At 28.4% G+C, this 20227-nt stretch overlaps 1 protein-coding gene across 1 annotated transcript in view; it reads right to left on the bottom strand.

Moving 5' to 3' along the window:
• Positions 1–20227, bottom strand: part of eps15l1b (epidermal growth factor receptor pathway substrate 15-like 1b) — a 61688-nt gene that overhangs the window by 23213 nt on the left and 18248 nt on the right. Inside the window, exons 13-19 of the mRNA XM_073848486.1 lie at positions 20028–20226; positions 18120–18269; positions 15203–15317; positions 11834–11931; positions 7955–8015; positions 3208–3290; positions 49–136 (exon numbers count right to left, since the gene is read on the bottom strand). Coding sequence (XP_073704587.1) covers positions 49–136; positions 3208–3290; positions 7955–8015; positions 11834–11931; positions 15203–15317; positions 18120–18269; positions 20028–20226 — 794 coding nt within the window. The remainder of the gene's footprint in view (positions 1–48; positions 137–3207; positions 3291–7954; positions 8016–11833; positions 11932–15202; positions 15318–18119; positions 18270–20027; position 20227) is intronic.

The following is a 20227-nucleotide window of genomic DNA, read 5'->3' as shown; positions in this document are numbered from 1 at the left end:
AAATCAGTAAATCACACGCACACTTTGATGTTGGCAGGAGTTTCTCACCGTAAGGAGGCGGCGCTGGTCTCTGCGGTCCGGGTTTTTTTGGAGGAGGCAGCGGGTATGTCGGCTTTCGAGTCTGAGGCTCTGAACTCTGAGAACAAACACACACACAATACAAGCTACTAATCGAACAAAGAGTTCGTTTCAATTGAGGAACACAATTTGTTTTATAAGCAACACCTCAAAGCTTGAAACTTCCAACTGAACTCCATTACTATTTCATTCACTTTGCAAAAAGTTTGAATAGCTCTAGAATATGGAAACAACTTTTACTATAGATATCTTTAGATCACAAAGCAGAAGTATTTAAGCCCGTTTCCACCACGGAATAAAAAATAAAAAAGGTAATTACGACTTTTTATCTTACAATTCTGACTTAACTTCTCGAAATTGCGAGTTTGCACCTCGCCATTCTGACTTTTTTTCTTAGAACTGTGAGATATTAACACAAATGCAAGTTACAAAGTCAGAAATGTTAAAGTCAGAATTGTGGCAAATAAACTCACAATTGTGAGAAATCAAGTCAGAATTGAGAGATATAAACTTGTGACTGTGAGATATAAATGCACAATTGCGAGTTATAAAGTCAGAATTGGTAGATATAAAGTCAGAATTGCGAGTTATAAAGTCAGAATTGGTAGATATAAAGTCAGAATTGCGAGATATAAAGTCAGAATTTTTCTCAGAACTGTGAGATATAAATGCACAATTGTGAGTTATAAAGTCAGAATTGGTAGATATAAAGTCAGAATTGTGGCAAATAAACTCACAATTGTGAGAAATCAAGTCATAATTGAGAGATATAAACTTGTGACTGTGAGATATAAATGCACAATTGCGAGTTATAAAGTCAGAATTGGTAGATATAAAGTCAGAATTACGAGATATAAAGTCAGAATTGCGAGATATAAAGTCAGAATTTTTCTCAGAACTGTGAGATATAAATGCACAATTGCAAGTTATTAAATCAGAATTGTGAGTTATAAAGTCAGAATTGCTAGATATAAAGTCAGAATTGTGGGATATAAACTCACAATTGTGAGAAATCAAGTCAGAATTGAGATACAAACTTACAAACTTGTGACTTTGTATATCGCAGTTATTTTATTAGACTTTTTTTTAGTAGACTTTTATTTCAGAACTGTGAGATATAAAGGCCCAATTTCGAGTTATAAAGTCAGAATTGCAGGATATAAACTCACAATTGCAAGAAATAAAGTCAGAATTTTGAGATATAAACATTTTCTCCCAATTGTGCGTTTGTATCTCACCATTCTGACTTTTTTTCTTAGAACTGTAAGAAACAATTGCGAGTTATAAAGTCAGAATTGCGAAATACAAACTCACAATTGGGAGAAAAAGTTTATATCTCATAAAAAATGTTAATAACTACTATAATAGTATTAAAATAATACTAAAATAACACTTGTAAGATATAACCAGAAGCTCATTGAATGAGAATATTCTCATCACTAAAAGTATGATTTGACATCACTAAGTATAAATGAATTCATATAATTAACTGATCAATTTATTAAATTTTATTAATTAATACATTCTTTCTAGCAATTTTTCTCAGAACTGTGAGATATTAACTCGCAATTGCGAGTAACATAGTCCAGTTCTGAGGAGAAAAAAAAATGGTAACACTTTACAATAAGGTTCATTAGTTAAACATTAGTTAATGTATTAACTAACATGAACTAACCATGAGCAATACATTTGTTACTGTATTTACTAATCTTTATTAACATTAGTTAACGGAAATACAGTTGTTCATTGTTTGTTCATGTTAGTTCACACTGCATTAACTAATGTTAACAAGATATTAATAATGTATTAGTAAATGTTGAAATTAACATTAACACAGATTAATAAATGCTGTATAAGTGCAGTTCATTATTAGTTCATGTTAACTAATGTGGTGAACTAATGTTAACTAATGAACCTTATTGTAAAGTGTTACCAAAAAAATGATATGTTCACAGAATTGCAATTTTATATCTCACAATTCTGACTTAACTCACCAGTGTGTTTATATCTCACAATTCTGAAAAAAATTGTGAGATAAAATGAATGAGTCACAATTCTGACTTAACTTGCAATTGTAAATTTACATCACACAATTCTGACTTAATTTCTCAGAACTGCAAGTTTATATCTTGGAATTGCGACTATTTATCAAAATGTGGAGTTTATATCTTGCAATTGTGACTTTAACTCGCAACTGTGAGTTTATATCTCACAATTCTGCAGAAAAAAAATCAGAATTGCAAGTTTGTATCACACAATTCTGATAAAAAAGGTGAATTGTAAGGTTATAATGATAATTATTATGAATAATAATTTTTTATTCAGTGGAGGAATCATGCTTCCATAAAAAGTGATGCTCATCAGTATTTTTTGTCTTGTTTTTCAATGCAATTTGTCTAAAGACTCTTAAATCATTTAATTCAGAAGCAAAATTGAATAAGAGATCTATGTAGTGGAAAACAAGACAAACACTGTGGAAGATATACATTTTTAGCAATGCATGCAACATGTAATGCCATGACTTTATGAATTTAAGACCTTCTGCTCTAATTTAATTTGTGTAAGGGAAAATTAAGACTTTTTAAGATCTTTTGAAGTGATAGTGTGGTGAATGGAAACTACAACAAATATAATAATGTGCATGTTTAATTGCATGTTTTATGTTTTACAATGCATGATCACCAGTTTTTTTTTTTGCATATTTAAGGTACTTTTGTGTAAAAATAGATTATTTTTAACTGTTTTAATACATTTTGACTCAAATTTCAACCTTTCTTATTATTTGTTTTTATTGTTACTTTTATAATTTATTCATTTTGCATGAACTGTGGTACATAAATTGACTTGCTTTCTTGCTAAAAATGTCTTAAAATCATTTTTATTCATTTCATATTTTATTCATCAGACTTGAAATGTAAGGTGAGGTCAGGTTCGGTAATCCATACAATGTGCTCTAGTTGTATAAGTATACTGCTTATAGTGTGCGTAATGCATACTACAAAACAGGACAAGCAGTACGCCATTCCTTTAACAAATTTTGAGTATTCTCAACTTTGGTTTGGTTAGTGTAACTGAGTTGTGCTTGCATCAATCTGGAAGAACTTATGTAGATTTCTTTTTTGAACATACCTTTGACATTTGAGAGAAATCAGCGAAACCACCTTTCCCTCCAAAAGAGTCGCTACTGAAAGGGTCTGACGCAGCAAACGGGTCTGTTTATGAAAGAGAGAAAGCACAAGCAAATGATCAGATGGAAACATCTAGTAACACGGCCGCTGCGTTTCAAGCCACTGCAAATGCCCAGCTCTGTCCGTTTGCTGAAGAGCGCGGCACAAACACAGGTGCTATTTTAAGAGAGCGGCTTGTATGTGGCCAGTGTTTCTCATTTTCCATGACTTTCAGCTCCTGAAAAGCGCACGTTTTGTTTTCCATCTGCAGCTTTTTTTGTTTTCCATCTGTGACGTATGTTTCTGATTAACTAATGGCGATGTTATGAAAGAGTCACACAGTTGGGCTATTCCTACTTACAGCCCAGTACATTTTTATGCCCTCATTTTATGTCTTAATATAATTAATAAATGGGAAAAAAAAAATATAGTATATAGATATTTTAGTATCGTTGAGATATTACTAGATTATTCGATTTTATTAATTAATATTTTAAATCATTTATTTATTTTTTTATTTCATTTAAATTTTTTGCAAAAGTTTTAATAATTTTCATACATTTTTCCTTTTTAACCATCTGAAATAAAAAATGTTTATTTTTTTAATTGTATTTCAGTTAACATTTATTTTAAGTAACAAAATAGATTTAATTTTTGTTTCATTTTTGGTTTTAGTTAACAATAATAACTCTGGGTGCAACTTCATGAATTAAAATCTTTATTTATTTATTAAAAATATAAAAATATTCCAGATGTTTCCTCCAGATTTTTTCTGATTAACCAATGACGATGTTATGAAAGAGTCACACACTAATTATAATTAATATAATTAATACATAATGATTTAATTATATAATTATATAGTATATAGATATTTTAGTATCATTGAGATCTATTTTAGATTTTATTAATTAATATTTTAAATCAGTTATTTTTATATTTTCATTTAATTTTAATTTTAATGCAAAAGTTTTAATACTTTTGATTATTTTTTTCTTTTTAACCATGTGAAATACAATTTTACCATTTTGCAATTTAGCAATCTTTTTTGTTTTCATTTCAGTTAACATTTATTTTAAGTAATAAAATGGATTTAAATTTAGTTTAATTTTTAGTTTTAGTTAACAATAATAATTTTGGGTGCAACTTCTTCATATTTTAGTATCATTGAGATACTTATTTTTAAATCAATTAATTTTAATTTTAGTAAAAGTTTTAATAATTTTGTGCTTTTGTCATTTTTAGTGTTTTTTTTTTAAGAAAACTAAACTATATTAAAATGATATATGTTCCCTTTACAACCATCTGAAATACAATTTTTGGTATTTTGCTATTTTTTTATTTTATTTCAGTGAACATATTTTAATCAATTAATTAAGAGGTCATTATTATCAATAGAGGTCAATTATTATTTTTATATTTCCATTGCATTTTAATTTTAACCACAGGTTTTAATAATTTTTATTTGTTTTTTGTAATTTTTAGTGTTTTTTTTTAATGATAAATGTTTGCAACTATCTAAAATACAATTTTTGTATTTTGCATTTATTTAATTTCAGTTAACATTTAAGTAACAAAATGGATTTAATTTTAGTTTAATTTTTAGTTTAATTAACAATAATAACTAAATTCAGATATTCATTTTTTGCTTTAATTTTTAGACAAAATATTTTCTTCTAAATATTGTTTTAACTAACAAAATTAAATAACATTCACTACCAAATATTTCAAATGTATGGGGTCATTAAGACAGAAAAATGGTTTTGAAAGATGACTCTTAAGCTCATCAAGGCTGTATTTATTCAATCAAAAATACAGCAAAAATAGTAAAATTGTGAAAAAAATATTACATTTTAAAATAAGTGTTTTCTATGTGAATATATATTAAAATGTAACTTATTTCTGTAATGCAAAGTTCAATTTTCAGCATCATTACTCAATTCTTCAGTGTCTCTTGATCTTTCAGAAATCATTTTTGATTATTCCCAGTGTTCAAAACAGTTGTGCTGCTTCATTTTTTGTTTTAATTTTTTTAGGGTTCTCTGATGAATCAAAAGTCCAAAAGAACAGCATTTATTTGAAACAATAACTTCAATTTACTGTCACTTTTGATTAATTGAATGCATCCTTGTTTTTAAAACGCTTCCTAAAAGTACAATTACACATACAAGCTAAAGTTCAAAAGGTTCACGACAAGAATGACCCAATTATGAACACAGACGAAGTTACGAAGGAGGAAAAAAGACAAACTATTGTAAGTCAGTGTGTTTACTGTGAGAAAGCTGAGCCAGTAAAAGGCGTCTGAGTTTCCTGCACGCATCTGTAAGTGTGAGACCACTAACAGCTCTGAACACTCTCTCTAGTGTTCCCGTTAAAAGAGTTATTTTAGGAGCACGTCAGTCTGCGTGTTTCCCATAAATTAAGCCCGCTTCCTCCGACGGGACGCGCAGAAAGAGCCTACCTGTTCAGCATGAGCAGGGCAGAAACACAGAAGGAGAAGACAGCTATGTGGATTCCTGACGCTTTTCCGTTACGTTTAGCCACAAAGACTTCCCTGTTCTGACAGGACTATTTTCAGAAGGCCTATAGCTAAACGTGTAAGTAAAAGTGCTATTAATAGAATCATGCCACAGGAAATTTTGAAGCAGTACCTCAAAACAAACTCTGACCTCTACTTTTTGAAAACAAAATTATGAGACATATAGCTGTTCTAGCATACAGCAATATATATGTATATATAAACATTTCCAATCATACAGTGGCCTACATTTAGTCTGAATGTAAATATGGAGAATAGCCTACTAGAGATCAAAACTAGATAGTGGTTTTTTTTTCTATTTTAAAAATGTGTTATATGCTCAATGATGTTATAAATCTTCAACTGTGAAATGTGAATGTATTTTCTTGAATTTAAATATATATTGAGGGCAAATAAAAATTTTAATTGCTTTTAAAATGTATTTTTAAAAATACAATTATTTACATAAACAGAAAAATATCTATGTAAATAAAAATTATCTTAAATAAAAAAAAAATTCTTCACATTTTTCTTCAAATGTGAATGTATTTTCTTGAATTTAAATATAGATTAAGGGCTAAATAAGCTTTTTAATGCATTTAAAAAAATATTTTTAAAAAATATAATAATATATATTTGTATAAATTGAAAAATATGTATGTAAATAATTTTAGTAATTAAAAAAATAATAGAATATTATATGAATAGTTTTTTTAAAAATGTGAATGTATTTATATTTATATATTGTATATATATTTAAATATATATTAAGGGCAAAATACATGTTCAAATGCTTTTAAAATTATATTTTTAAAATTATAATAAAATATATTAATATAAAAAGAATTTGTATGTAAATAAATATATTTAATTAAAAAACAAAAATTATATGTATACCTTTTCTTCAAATGTCAATTGTCAATGTCAATGCATTTTCTTGGATTTAAATATATATTGAGGGCAAAATAAAAATGTAAACAATTACAATATATGTATATATATATTTACATAAATAGAAAAATATGTATGCAAATAAACATTTCAGTAATTAAAATATGTATGTAAATAAACATTTTAGTATATAAAAAATATTATATGAATAGTTTTTGAAATGTGAACGTATTTACTTGAATTTAAATATATATTGAGGGCAAAATAAAATTTTAAATGCTTTAAATATATATTTTTTTTAAATATGTATGTAAATAAAAATATTTTGGTAAATAAAAAAATGCTAAAATATTATATGAATAGTTTTTCTTCAAATGTAAATTATATGAATAGTTTTTCAAATGTGATATGTGAATGTATTTTCTTCGATTTAAAGATATATTGAGGGCAAAATACATAAAAATATATTTGCCAAAATATAATAATATATAATTACACAAATAGAAAAATATTCATGTAAATAAAAATATTTTAGTAAGTAAAAAAAAAAGGTAGAATATTATATGAATAGTTTTTCTTCAAATGTGAACGTATTTTCTTGGATTTAAATATATATTGAGGGCAAAATTCATTTTTAAATGCTTTTAAAAATATATTTTCAAATATATATTGAGGGCAAAATAATTTTTTAAATGTTTTTAAAAATATATTTTCAAAAATATAATAATACACATTTACATAAATAGATAAATATGTTTAAAAATATATTTCAATAAATAACAAATTGGTATATATTCATATCATATATATCATTACTAAAGTGCTTGCGTGAACACTGGCTCTATCTTTGATCTACTCTCTGAATCATGCATCACTCCAGTACTAAGAAGACCAACTAGCTTCCTCTAACAGATGAAGAAATGAAAAGATAAGAAGATGATGAACAACAAACAAAGAGACGTGGCGTAACATCACTTACTATACTTTATCTCTAAAACAGATTATTTTTTGATGCGTCAAATGATTACGCACTACTGGTCAAAAGTGTAATATCCTTGATGTTTTTCTAAAGTCTCTTCTGCTCACCAAGGCTGCATTTATTTGATCAAAAATGTAGTAAAAACGGCAAAATTGTGATATATTATTAAAATTTAAAATAACTGCTTTCTATGTGGATACCTGTTAAAATGTAATTTATTTCTCTGAGTCAAAGCTGAATTTTCAGCATCATTGCTCTAGTCTTCAGTCACATGATCCTTCAGAAATCATTCTAATAAGCTGGTTCTGCTGAACACTGTACCTGAGTCTTTAGGTTTGGGACTCATCGATGTCTGGCTGACTCTTCTACTGAAAGGACTGGCCTGTGAGAGAGAGAAAGAAACCACAGGGCATCATGGGAATGACAGAGCACTAACCGTACATTATGACATGCTTCTCACCACATTACCCAAAATATCAGCTCACATGCTCAAACATGCAAGCTCTCAGAACAATTTACTTGAGTTTGATTTAATGTTTTAAATGCAAAAAAAATCCCAAACCAAACTCTAAAAATGGACATATGCACTTCTTTTTGCTATACTTTTCTTTTTGTTTTTATTACTTTTCAATTGCCTTTTATATGTTTAGATTTGTCCCAGATGCATACATTCAATAATAAAACATAAAATCAGCGTAGAAATACCAAATACATTTTTAAAACTACAATAACTTAAAACTAGATAAAAAAGTTTGTCAAGACAAACTTTGAAGTTGGCTTGAGAAAGCTGGACCAGAAAGTTTGAAAAAAATTTAAAAAGTAAGAAAAAAATATAAAAAGATTTCCAAGTTTTTAAAGTTAAGTTTGAGGGTTTTCAGTCTGAAATAGTTTGAAGTTTAATGTTTGATAGATAGATAGATAGATAGATAGATAGCATGTTGCTAGCATGTTTCCAGCATGATTAACATGTTGTTATCATGTTTTTAGTATGATTAGCATGTTACTAGCATGTTGTTAACATGATTAGCAAGTTGCTAACATGTTTCTAGCATGATTAGCAAGTTACTAGCATGTATCTAGCATGATTAGCAAGTTGCTAGCGTGATTCTAGCATGATAATCAAGTTACTAGCATGTTGCTAGCATGTTGTTAACATGATTAGCAAGTTGATAGCATGATTATAACATGATTACCAAGTTGCTAATGTGTTTCTAGCATGATTAGCATGTTGCTAGCATGTTTCTAACATAATTAGCATGTTTCTAACATGATCAGCAAGTTGCTAACATGTGTCTAGCATGATTAGCATGTTGCTAGCATGTTTAGCAAGTTGCTAACATGTTTCTAGCATGATTAGCAAGTTACTAGCGTGATTCTAGCATGATAATCAAGTTACTAGTATGTTTCTAGCATGATTTACAAAGTTGTCAACAAGTTGCTAGCATGCTTCTAGAATGATTAGTAAGTTGGTAGCATGTTTCTAGTGCGATTAGCAAGTTGCTAGCATGTTGTTAGCATGATTAACAAGTTGCTAACATGATTCTAACATGATAAGCAAGTTGCTAGCATGATTCTAACATGGTTAGCAAGTTGTTAACATGAGTCTTGCATGATAACTAAATGTTAGAAACATGCTAGCTACTTGGTAATCGTGCTAGGCTCATGTTAACAACTTGCTAACCATGTTAGAAACATGCTAGCAACTTGCTTATGCTAGAATCGTGCTAGCAACTTGTTAAATATGTTAGAAAAATGCTAGCAACTTGTTAATCATGGTAACAACATGCTAGCAACTAGCTATTCATGTTAAGTAAATGTCAGAAACATGCTACTTGGTAAACATGAATAGCTAATTGCTAGCCTGTTTCTAGCATAATTAGCATGTTTCTAACATAATTAACATGTTTCTAGCATGATTAACAGGTTACTAGCATGTTTCTAATGTGTCTAGCATGATCAGCAAGTTGCTAACATGTGTCTAGCATGATTAGCATGTTGCTAACATAATTAACAAGTTGTTAGCATGTTTCTAGCATGATCAGCAAGTTGCTAACATGTGTCTAGCATGATCAGCAAGTTGCTAACATGTGTCTAGCATGATTAGCAAGTTTTCTAACATGTGTCTAGCATGATCAGCAAGTTGCTAACATGTGTCTAGCATGATTAGCATGTTGCTAGCATGTTTAACAAATTGCTAACGTTTCTAACATGTTTATAGCATGATTCTAACATGATTACAAAGTTGCTAACATGTTGTTAACATGATTAGCAAGTTGCTAACATGTGTCTAGCATGATTAGCATGTTGCATGTTTCTAATGTTTCTAGCATGATTAACAAGTTACTAGCATGTTTCTAATGTTTCTAGCATGATTAACAAGTTGCTAACATGTTTCTAGCATGATTAACAAGTTACTAGCATGTTTCTAATGTTTCTAGCATGATTAACAAGTTATTAACATGTTTCTAGCATGATTAGCAAGTTGCTAACATGTTTCTAGCATGATTAACAAGTTACTAGCATGTTTCTAATGTTTCTAGCATGATTAACAAGTTGCTAACATGTTTCTAATGTTTCTAGCATGATTAGCAAGTTGCTAACATGTTTCTAGCATGATTAACAAGTTACTAGCATGTTTCTAATGTTTCTAGCATGATTAACAAGTTACTAGCATGTTTCTAATGTTTCTAGCATGATTAGCAAGTTGCTAACGTGTTTCTAGCATGATTAACAAGTTACTAGCATGTTTCTAATGTTTCTAGCATGATTAGCAAGTTTCTAACATGTTTCTAGCATGATTAACAAGTTACTAGCATGTTTCTAGCATGATTAACAAGTTACTAGCATGTTTCTAATGTTTCTAGCATGATTAGCAAGTTGCTAACATGTTTCTAGCATGATTAACAAGTTACTAGCATGTTTCTAGCATGATTAACAGGTTACTAGCATGTTTCTAATGTTTCTAGCATGATTAACAAGTTGCTAACATGTTTCTAGCATGATTAACAAGTTACTAGCATGTTTCTAATGTTTCTAGCATGATTAACAAGTTGCTAACATGTTTCTAGCATGATTAACAAGTTACTAGCATGTTTCTAACATGATTAGCAAGTTGCTAACATGTTTCTAGCATGATTAACAGGTTACTAGCATGTTTCTAATGTTTCTAGCATGATTAGCAAGTTGCTAACATGTTTCTAGCATGATTAACAGGTTACTAGCATGTTTCTAATGTTTCTAGCATGATTAACAAGTTGCTAACATGTTTCTAGCATGATTAACAAGTTACTAGCATGTTTCTAATGTTTCTAGCATGATTAACAAGTTGCTAACATGTTTCTAGCATGATTAACAAGTTACTAGCATGTTTCTAATGTTTCTAACATGATTAGCAAGTTGCTAACATGTTTCTAGCATGATTAACAGGTTACTAGCATGTTTCTAATGTTTCTAGCATGATTAGCAAGTTGTTAGCATGTTTCTAGTGCGATTAGCATTTTGCTAGCATGCTGTTAGCATTATTAACAAGTTGCTAACATGTGTCTAACATGATTAACACGTTGCTAGCATGCTTTTAGCATGTTTCTAACATGATTATAATGTTGTTAACATGTGTCTAACATGATTACCAAGTAGCTAGCATGTTTCCAACATTTAGTTAGCATGACTAACATGTTGCTAGTATGTTTCTAGCATGAGTTTAGAGTTTGTAGAGTTAAAGCTCTAGGAGAAGTCAGAGTTGATAATTTTAGTCTCAGAAGAATAATAATAACTGTAAGTTTAAATAGTATTTCAGTAAGTTAAACTTAAAAAGTAATCATTTCCATCCATTTGAATCTGTATGGTGTGCGAATGACTGAATGATAATGACAGGAACATGAAAATACACTGGCATTTCGTGACCTGAAGTACAACTGGATCCTGCTCTGATTTTCCACTGATGGAACCAATTTAAACACAATCATTTGTCATGCTAGATTTGTATGAATGTGCAAAAACATGTTCTTTCTGTGGGGTGTTCCATAAAACAAGTTTACCAAATAAGTCAGGCTTATTTCAGCTTTTCTGACTTATTGTCACTTGATTTGGCTCAAAATAAGTCAGACTAACTGAAATAAGCCTGACTTATTTGGTAAACTTGTTTTATGGAATACCCCCCTGGTCAAGATGGCCCTAGATTTCCAGTATGTTGTGTTTTACCTTAAACTGACTTGAAGTTTCACCAAAGGGATCAGAATTAGCGAACGGGTCTTTGAACGAGTCGTTCTGCTGGAACGGATCTCCTCCAAACGGATCGGCTGGAGAACAATAATTCACACGCAAATGTCAGAAACACATTTCGTAAGTACTTCGCGTTTATGTACAGTGGCCTAGACAAGGCTAGTCATAATATTAGTATACTATTTAATATTCTATAGAGTAATTTGATCAAAAACAGCACGATTTCAGTAAACATGCAGAAAAGAAAAGAAATCTTAAAAACGCTACACAGACTTCTGGGAACACAAATGTGTGATGACTCACGAATCCATGAATCATTTTTGAACCAGTTCTGAATGAACTGATTTGTTCAAATAAATTGGACTTGAAACAGAGGGGAAAAAAGTGGCGGGGAAAACACACTTCAGTCCCATGGAATCTTATATCCACCGTGGGATTTAAACAAAGTTTTTGTATCAATGCGGAAGTTTTCTTACGCAATTCTGAGTTTGTGTTGCATAATTCAGACTTTTTTTTCTCAGGATTTTCTCAGGACTTTTTTCTTGCAGTTTACATCTTTCAATTCCGACACTGAAATAAAAAACTATATGTGTGTGTGTGTGTGTGTATGTGTATATATATATATATATATATATATATATATATATATATATATATATATATATATATACACACATACACACACACACATTTTTTTTCTGAATTGGAAGAAAAAAAGTTAGAATTGTAAAATATAAACTCTGAATTCTGACACTTAATCACATTTTAGATTTTTCTAGTTTTACATCACACAGTTCTAATTTTTATTTATTTATTTATTTATTTATTGTTTGGTTTCCACTAATGAAATAAAAAATAAAAAGGATATTTGCAACTTTTTCTCTCAATTATTTTTTCTTGCAAGTATCACAATTTTGACTTTTTTCTTATACAATTTAACAATACTTTATTAACAATAATGTATTAAAAGTTCAACAAAAAAAGCCCTGTGAATTTTTTAAACAATTAAAAAAAAAATTAAAACTCTGTTTTAATTTTTCTGGATTCTATTTTCTTTTTTTGCAAATATCACAATTTTGACTTCATATCTTGCAATTTTGACTTTTTTTCTGATACAATTTAATAATAATTTATTAAAAGTTCTGTTTTTGTTTCTGCCACTAAAATAAAAAAAATTAAACAAAAATACAACTAGGAGTTTATATCCAGCAATTCTTATTTTTTTCTTCTCTGAACTGGAAGAAAAGTCAGAATTATATTAATAAATCTGACATTTCAGATTTATTATTATTATTATTTTTTGGTTTCTGCCAATGAAAGATATTTGCAACTTTCTCTGAATTATTTTTTCTTGCAAATATTGCAATTTTGACTTCACATCTTACAATTTTGACTTTTTTCTTATACTTTATTAACAATAATTTATTATAAAGCGACAATTTAACAATTTTGTAAAAATGTAAAACTCTGTTTTAAATTTTCTGGATTCCATTTTAATAGTTAAATTTAATTTTAATATTTAAAAGCATGTCTAATTAATTGAATTTGTTTTGTTTAATTCATTGGAAGAAACCAAAAAAAATCTGAAATGTGAGAAAATGTTTAAAGAGTTTATTTATTTATTTTTTCTCTTAGTTTTTTTTATTTTTATTTTAGTGGCAGAAACAAAAACAGAATGGTAAGATGTAAACTTTGAATTGCAAGAAAAAAGTCAGAATTCTGAATTCTTGCAATTCTGAGAAAAAAGTCTTAATTGTCCAATACAAACTTTGAATTGCGTAAGAAAATGTCAAAAACGTCCATAACTTTGGATGAAAACGTAGCTATTGTGTGCTATATTCAGTGTTCACAATTACCCTTTTCTGTTGTTTTTATCTGGAGTCCTAGTGAACACTGAATATAACACACAATTACTATGTTTCCATCCAATGTTGTGCTTTAAACGCAGCAGAATATTGCATAAAATATTTGCAAAGTTTTCATCCCAAGTGTTCAAGACAACAAAACCATCACTTCCTTGGAAAGTGGCGCAAACTATCAATAACTACAATAAAAGTTAAATAAAACATACAATTTAACAATAATTTATTAAAAGTTCAACAAAAAAAATCTTTAAAACCTTTTTTTTTTTGTTTCTACCGATGAAAGATATTTGCAACATTCTCTGAATTGTTTTTTCTTGCAAATATCGCAATTTTGACTTCGTATCTTGCAATTTTGACTTTTTTCTTATACAATTTAACAATACTTTATTAACAATAGTATATTCAATTTATAACAATAGTATAATAATATTTGTTCAACAAAAAAAAGCTCTGTGAATTTTTTAAACAATTTTTAAAAAATGTAAATCTGTTTGAATTTTTCTGGATTCCATTTTAATGGTTTAATTTAATTTTAATGATCAAAAGCATGTCTAATTAATTTTATTATTTCATAATTTTGACTTTTTTCCTCATAACTGTGAAATCTAAGTTTATATCTTGCAAATCTGACTTTTTGTGATATGTAAAAAAATATTTAACTAAATAAAGTAAAAAAAAGGTTAAAAAAAACATTCAACATGCATAAATGTTAGCATTATGATTTTCCTGTTGTTCTGTAAAATAAAATAAAAAAGTAAGACAAAAATAATATTAACAATCATTACAACAGCTCTATTATGTATTAACAGAGCTGTTGTAATTGTTGTACTTATTATAACAACACATGCCTGATTCAAGAAGGGGGTCTTGAAAATGGCCAAACAATATTATTTTACTAACTTATTAATTTTAAGTTAAATTGTGCTTTGTTGGTAGGCTATAATGTCTAATAGAATGTTTAAAATGTTCAATGTTAAGTAAATATTTTTAAATCGTTGTTTTGTACAAGACAAAACAGTAAAAAGCACATTTTGGCTGTTTATGCAATAGTGAAAAAAGTTGGCAAAATACATGGGGAAAAAGCATGAAAAATTCGGTAATCGGCCTTCGGCCCAGTGTTTAATTTTATTCAGCTTCGGTGCATCCCTAGAATATTGTATAAAATATTTGCAAAGTTTTCATCCCAAAGACTTCAAAACAACAAAACCATCAGTTCCTTGGAAAGTGGCGCAAACTATCAATAACAAAAACGACAGTTGCTGCAGCTGGGGAAGTCTATGTCTCTTTCTTTCCTACATAATAAATAGCTTGTGCCTTAAAATAGACAGACGAAACAAACGACACAATAACAAACACTGTCATGTGATCTCACGTTTGGATGTCTGATGATCTTGGTGTTTCCACCCATTCGTTTTTATGCAATAACCCAAAATTAGGAGGATGGATGAATGCGTTTGAGGTATGAAGGCAAACGAAAGCCCACCTTTATTGAAGGGGTCACTTTTGAAGGGGTCTTCGCTCTGGAAGGGGTCTGCGTTCAGGCCTTGAGAGCCGCTACTGTTAAACATGGCCATCCTGGACTTAACCAATGAATCCTCCTGAAACACACACAGCATTCAGCTGATGTTTGCTCTGCTCCTGTGACTGCGGGGAAAATATTATCATTGTAATGAGTATGAAGAGAGCATCGTTCAGCTCTACGGGCCGCCGAGCCGCGTCTTCATTTCCTGCGCTGGATCTTCTGATGTTAGACGTCACAGATGAGGAAAAAGTGAGGCGTTTGACAGTGGCCCAGTGTGTGGCGTAACTACATTAACAATAACAAGAGTAAAGGCACTCTGACAGACGTGTGTGTGTGTGTGTGTGTGTGTGTGTGTGTGTGTGTGTGTGTGTGTGTGTGTGTGTGTGTGTGTGTGTGTGTGTGGTACTGTGCGGTTTCACGTTAACCTTTCGATGGAAGGCCAAGCTGAAGTTAATTTAAATGAGAAAAAACATGTGTGGACTGAAACACAATAAGAGCAAACATTCAAACCAAATTTCCTTCATCATTTAAGGATTATTCCAGGTACAATACAACTCGCAAACACTTCCATTGAAGGTTTATTACTGTAAAGGTGATTTCTAAAAGTCTAGAAGATATTGTCTGTATTTACCCTTTTGTTTTTACTAAGGTTAAATTGCTCCTTAATTTGTTAAAAACAAACAGAAAACATGTTTACAGTAAATACTGAGTTTCCAAACCTTTCGACTACGACTTTTCCATCATCTATTATTACTGGATAAGGAAAAATCATTTCAAAGAGCACATGTACAAAGAGAGATTTTTAGCCATTTAAATATTTTATAGTTCCCATGATTACATTTACATATTTTGTTCCCAGGTTCTCCATGACCATTGGGATGCCTGTATAACGGAAAAGTGTTAATTGTATTTTTACTTTAGTCACAGTTTATTACTTTTGACCAGTTTTTCTTTTCATTTAGTCATTATTTCAGCATATTCAACCATAGCATAGGATTTTAGTCAATTTTAGCATTTATATTGTTACCTAACACTAAAACTATCAAAAAAGTGTCCATTAATTAAAAATGGAGCAGATGATTTTATTATATTTTTATTACCATTTAAAAATAAATTTGTCCAAAATGGCCCATCATTTTAACAGGAGATGGAAATAATATACATATATTAGATGAAAAACTAAAACAAATAAAAATGTGCCTAGGCAACTAACTGCAATAAAAGTTGAAATACTAAAATAATTAAAACAAATCCAAGATAAATATACAAAAATTAATTTAAAAAAAAATGTCAAAAGAGCAAAAAAACTAAAATATAAATATTAGATAAAAAAATGACTAAAAGTGAAGTTAAATACTTTTAAGTTAAACAAAACTTAACCAAAATTAAATTGACAACTAAATATAAAAATAAAAGCTAATTCAAAATATATAAATAAAAAAATTATATCTAAATCTATATAAATAAGTGATGAAAAACTTAAAAAAAAAAAAAAAAACATAAGCGGAAATAAATGTTGCATAACTGCAATAAAATTTGAAATAAATTATTTCAAACGGAAATAAAAATAAATCAAAGCTAAATATACAAAAATTAATTAAAAAAACATCAAAAGAGCAAAAAAAACTAAAATATAAATATTAGATAAAAAACATGAGTGAAAAGAAAAAGTTTAAGTTCAAATACTAAAATTACTAAAACTGAAATAAAACTAAATGTTAAATACTTTTAAGTTAAATAAAATTTGAACAAAAATTAAATTGAAAACGTAATATAAAATATAAAAGTTAATTCAAAATATAAAAAAATAGTATAATTTTTTAAAACAAGCAGTGTTATTATTGCTAGATTAAATTGTTTAAAAAAAACTTTTAATGATTAAAATAGAGCGTTATATATTAGTGATGAAGAACTTAAATGTAAAAAAAACCTAAGCGAAAATAAGAAATGTTGCAATAACTGCAATAAAATTTAAAATAAATATAATATTCAAAATAATTAAAACTGAAATAAAAATAAATCAAAGCTAAATAGAAATATACAAAAACTAATAAAAAAAGTCAAAAGAGCAGAAAAATTAAAATATAAATATTAGATAAACATGAGTGAAAACAAAAAGTTTAAGTTAAAATACTAAAATTACTAAAACTGAAATAAAATTAAACTTAAATACTTTTAAGTTAAATAAAACTTAAACCAAAATTAAATTGAAAACTTAATATAAAATATAAAAGCTAATTCAAAATATAAAAAATAGTATCTTTTTTTAAAACAAGCAGTGTTATTATTATTAACATAAATTATTTAAAAAACCTTTTAATTTATTAAAATAAAGCTAGGAAAACTTAAATTTAAACAAAACCTAAGTGGAAATAAGAAATGTTGCAATAACTGCAATAAAATTTGAAATACCAAAATAATTAAAACTGAAATGAAATAAAAAAAACAAAGCTAAATAGAAATATTAAAAAATATAGTATAACTTTTTTAAAAAGCAGTGTTGTTATTGTGTTAACTTAAATTATAAAAAATAAAAAAGTTAAATACTTCCAAGTTAATAAATCTAAAATTTAAAATATAAAAATAAAAGCTAATTCAAAATATAAAAAAAAAAAGAGATATAAATTTTTTAAACAAGCATTGTTAAATCATAAAAAAAAGTATATTTTTTTAGAGCTATATATTATATATATATATATATATATATATATATATATATATATATATATATATATATATATATATATATATATATTTGTAAGTTCAATGTACATGTACACCTGTGTCTCTAAAAATCAGGTACCCATGAGCACATGATGAAGACTTGATTTTGATTTTTTTTTATTTTTGATTTGTGAAGCGTGCAGTGATTGCTGACCTTGGTGTCGGTGGTTTTGCTCTCCTCAGCGATGAGCTGGTCCAGTTCGGCCAGGCTGGTCACGTTGTCATTCAGAGCTTTGCTGTAGCGCTCGATGGTCTTATTGAGCTCCCGCTGGGTGTCTTGTATCTCACTGAGCTGACTGCGTGTCTGAGGGAACACATTCACAACCCAAACATCACTTTACATGACTTCACTGCAGGTACTTAAGACAAGAAGTTCAGAATATTACACACAATTAATAAATCACAGCTATCTGGAAACCGGGGTTGCAAAAATGATGTTGTTCAGATTTCACTGATTAATTTTTACACTATGTATTACAAGGTGTTTGATACGCTAAAATAGGATATTGTAGTTTCTTTATTTTTATTTCTTTATAATACTTTATTTTTCTCCTTTTTGAAATATTGTTATTCGAACTTGTGGATTTTTTTGGTAATATGAAATTTATAGTTTGCGAAAATGGTTTGAAAAATTATTAAATCACAGATTTTGTGCAATAAGGTACAAGAAGTTGTGCTATATTCTCAGTTTTAAATTACCTGTAGTGTCACACTGGGATTTATAAAATATTTTTAAAATATTTTTAGGAGTTTTAACTTTTGGTATTTAAATATTAATTCATATGAACTGCTCTCTCAAAGGTCAACTGAAATATATTAATATTATCAAATATGTGGTGGATATATATTTAGCATTTTTAGCAAGACTAAAATCTTCATGGGGAGCAAAGATCAGGAAATTTACAAAAACTATGAGTAAACTGTGAGTAAAAACTGTCTATTTACATTAAAAATATATGTCCTTCATTGTCATTTAAGTATTATTGAGAAGACTTTTTTTGTATTTTCTATTTCAATTTTAACTAAATATATATCTATTTTAAAAAAAATTTTATTTCACAATTTGTTTTAGTTATTTTTGCAAACTTAAGTTAAATAAAATATGAGAAATATTGCCTTGGCAACTAGCTGAAAAAAAAACACATACATATATACACACTACTGCTCAAAAGTTTGGGATCGGTAAAATTTTTAATGTTTTTAGGCTGCATTTATTTGTTAAAAAATACAGAAAATCAACTGTAATATTGCAAAATGTTATTACAATATAAAATAATATTTTTTATTTTAATATACTTTAAAATATAATTTATTCCTGTGGTGCAAATTTGAATTTTCATCAGTTCTAATATTCTAATATGTTGATTTATTATTAGAATTATCATTGTTGGAAACCTGAAATATTTTGGAACCTGTTATTCTTTTTTTCAGAATTCTTTGATGAATAAGTTAAACAGCATTTACTCAAAATATAAACAACAATTCTAACAATGTAAATCTATGCGATCACTTTTTATTAATTTAAGACATTCTTGGTTAATAAACGTATTAATAAAAAATAAAATAAAGTAAAAATAAAAATTTACTAAGCCCAAACTTAAAAAAAGTGTATATTGTCAGAAAACCATTTTAATAAATGCTGTTCTTTTAAACTTTTTATTGATCAAAGAACTGATAATAAATCAGGATATTAAAAAGATTTCTGAAGGATCATGTGACACTGAAGACTGGAGTGATGATGCTGAAAATGTAGTTTGTATCACAGGAATAAATTACATTTTAAAATATATTCACATAGAAAACAGTTATTTTTAAATTGAAATAATATTTCACAGTATTACAGTTTTTTCTGTATTTTTGATCAAATAAATGCAGCCTTGATGAGCATACGAAACTTCTTTAAAAACCATTAAAAATCTTACTGATTCCAAACTTTTGAGCAGCAGTGTGTATAGATGCATAGATGTATAGATGTATAGATAGATAGGCATAATGATGGTTCTTTGTAAATCTTGAATTACCTAAACAGTGTGATAAATGTGTGTTGGATACGTGTTCAGACCTGATCCATCTCGTCCTGCGATGTTTTCAGCAGTTTGAGGATGCTGTCTAGCTTGGCTTTCCCGGAGCGCAGACTCTCCTCCAAACGCTGCTCCTCTTGTTCCAGACAGTACAGGTCCGTCTTCGTTCTGCTCACCTCCTTCTCCTGCATCTGTACGTCTGACTCCTGAGACAGGATCTGGGTCTGCAATGACGTGATCT

The sequence above is a fragment of the Garra rufa genome, chromosome 10, assembly GCF_049309525.1.
Source record: "Garra rufa chromosome 10, GarRuf1.0, whole genome shotgun sequence".
NCBI classification, from domain to species: domain Eukaryota; kingdom Metazoa; phylum Chordata; class Actinopteri; order Cypriniformes; family Cyprinidae; genus Garra; species Garra rufa.
The sequence above is the reverse complement of the archived record's forward strand: the minus strand, read 5'-3'. Positions and strand labels throughout refer to the sequence as shown.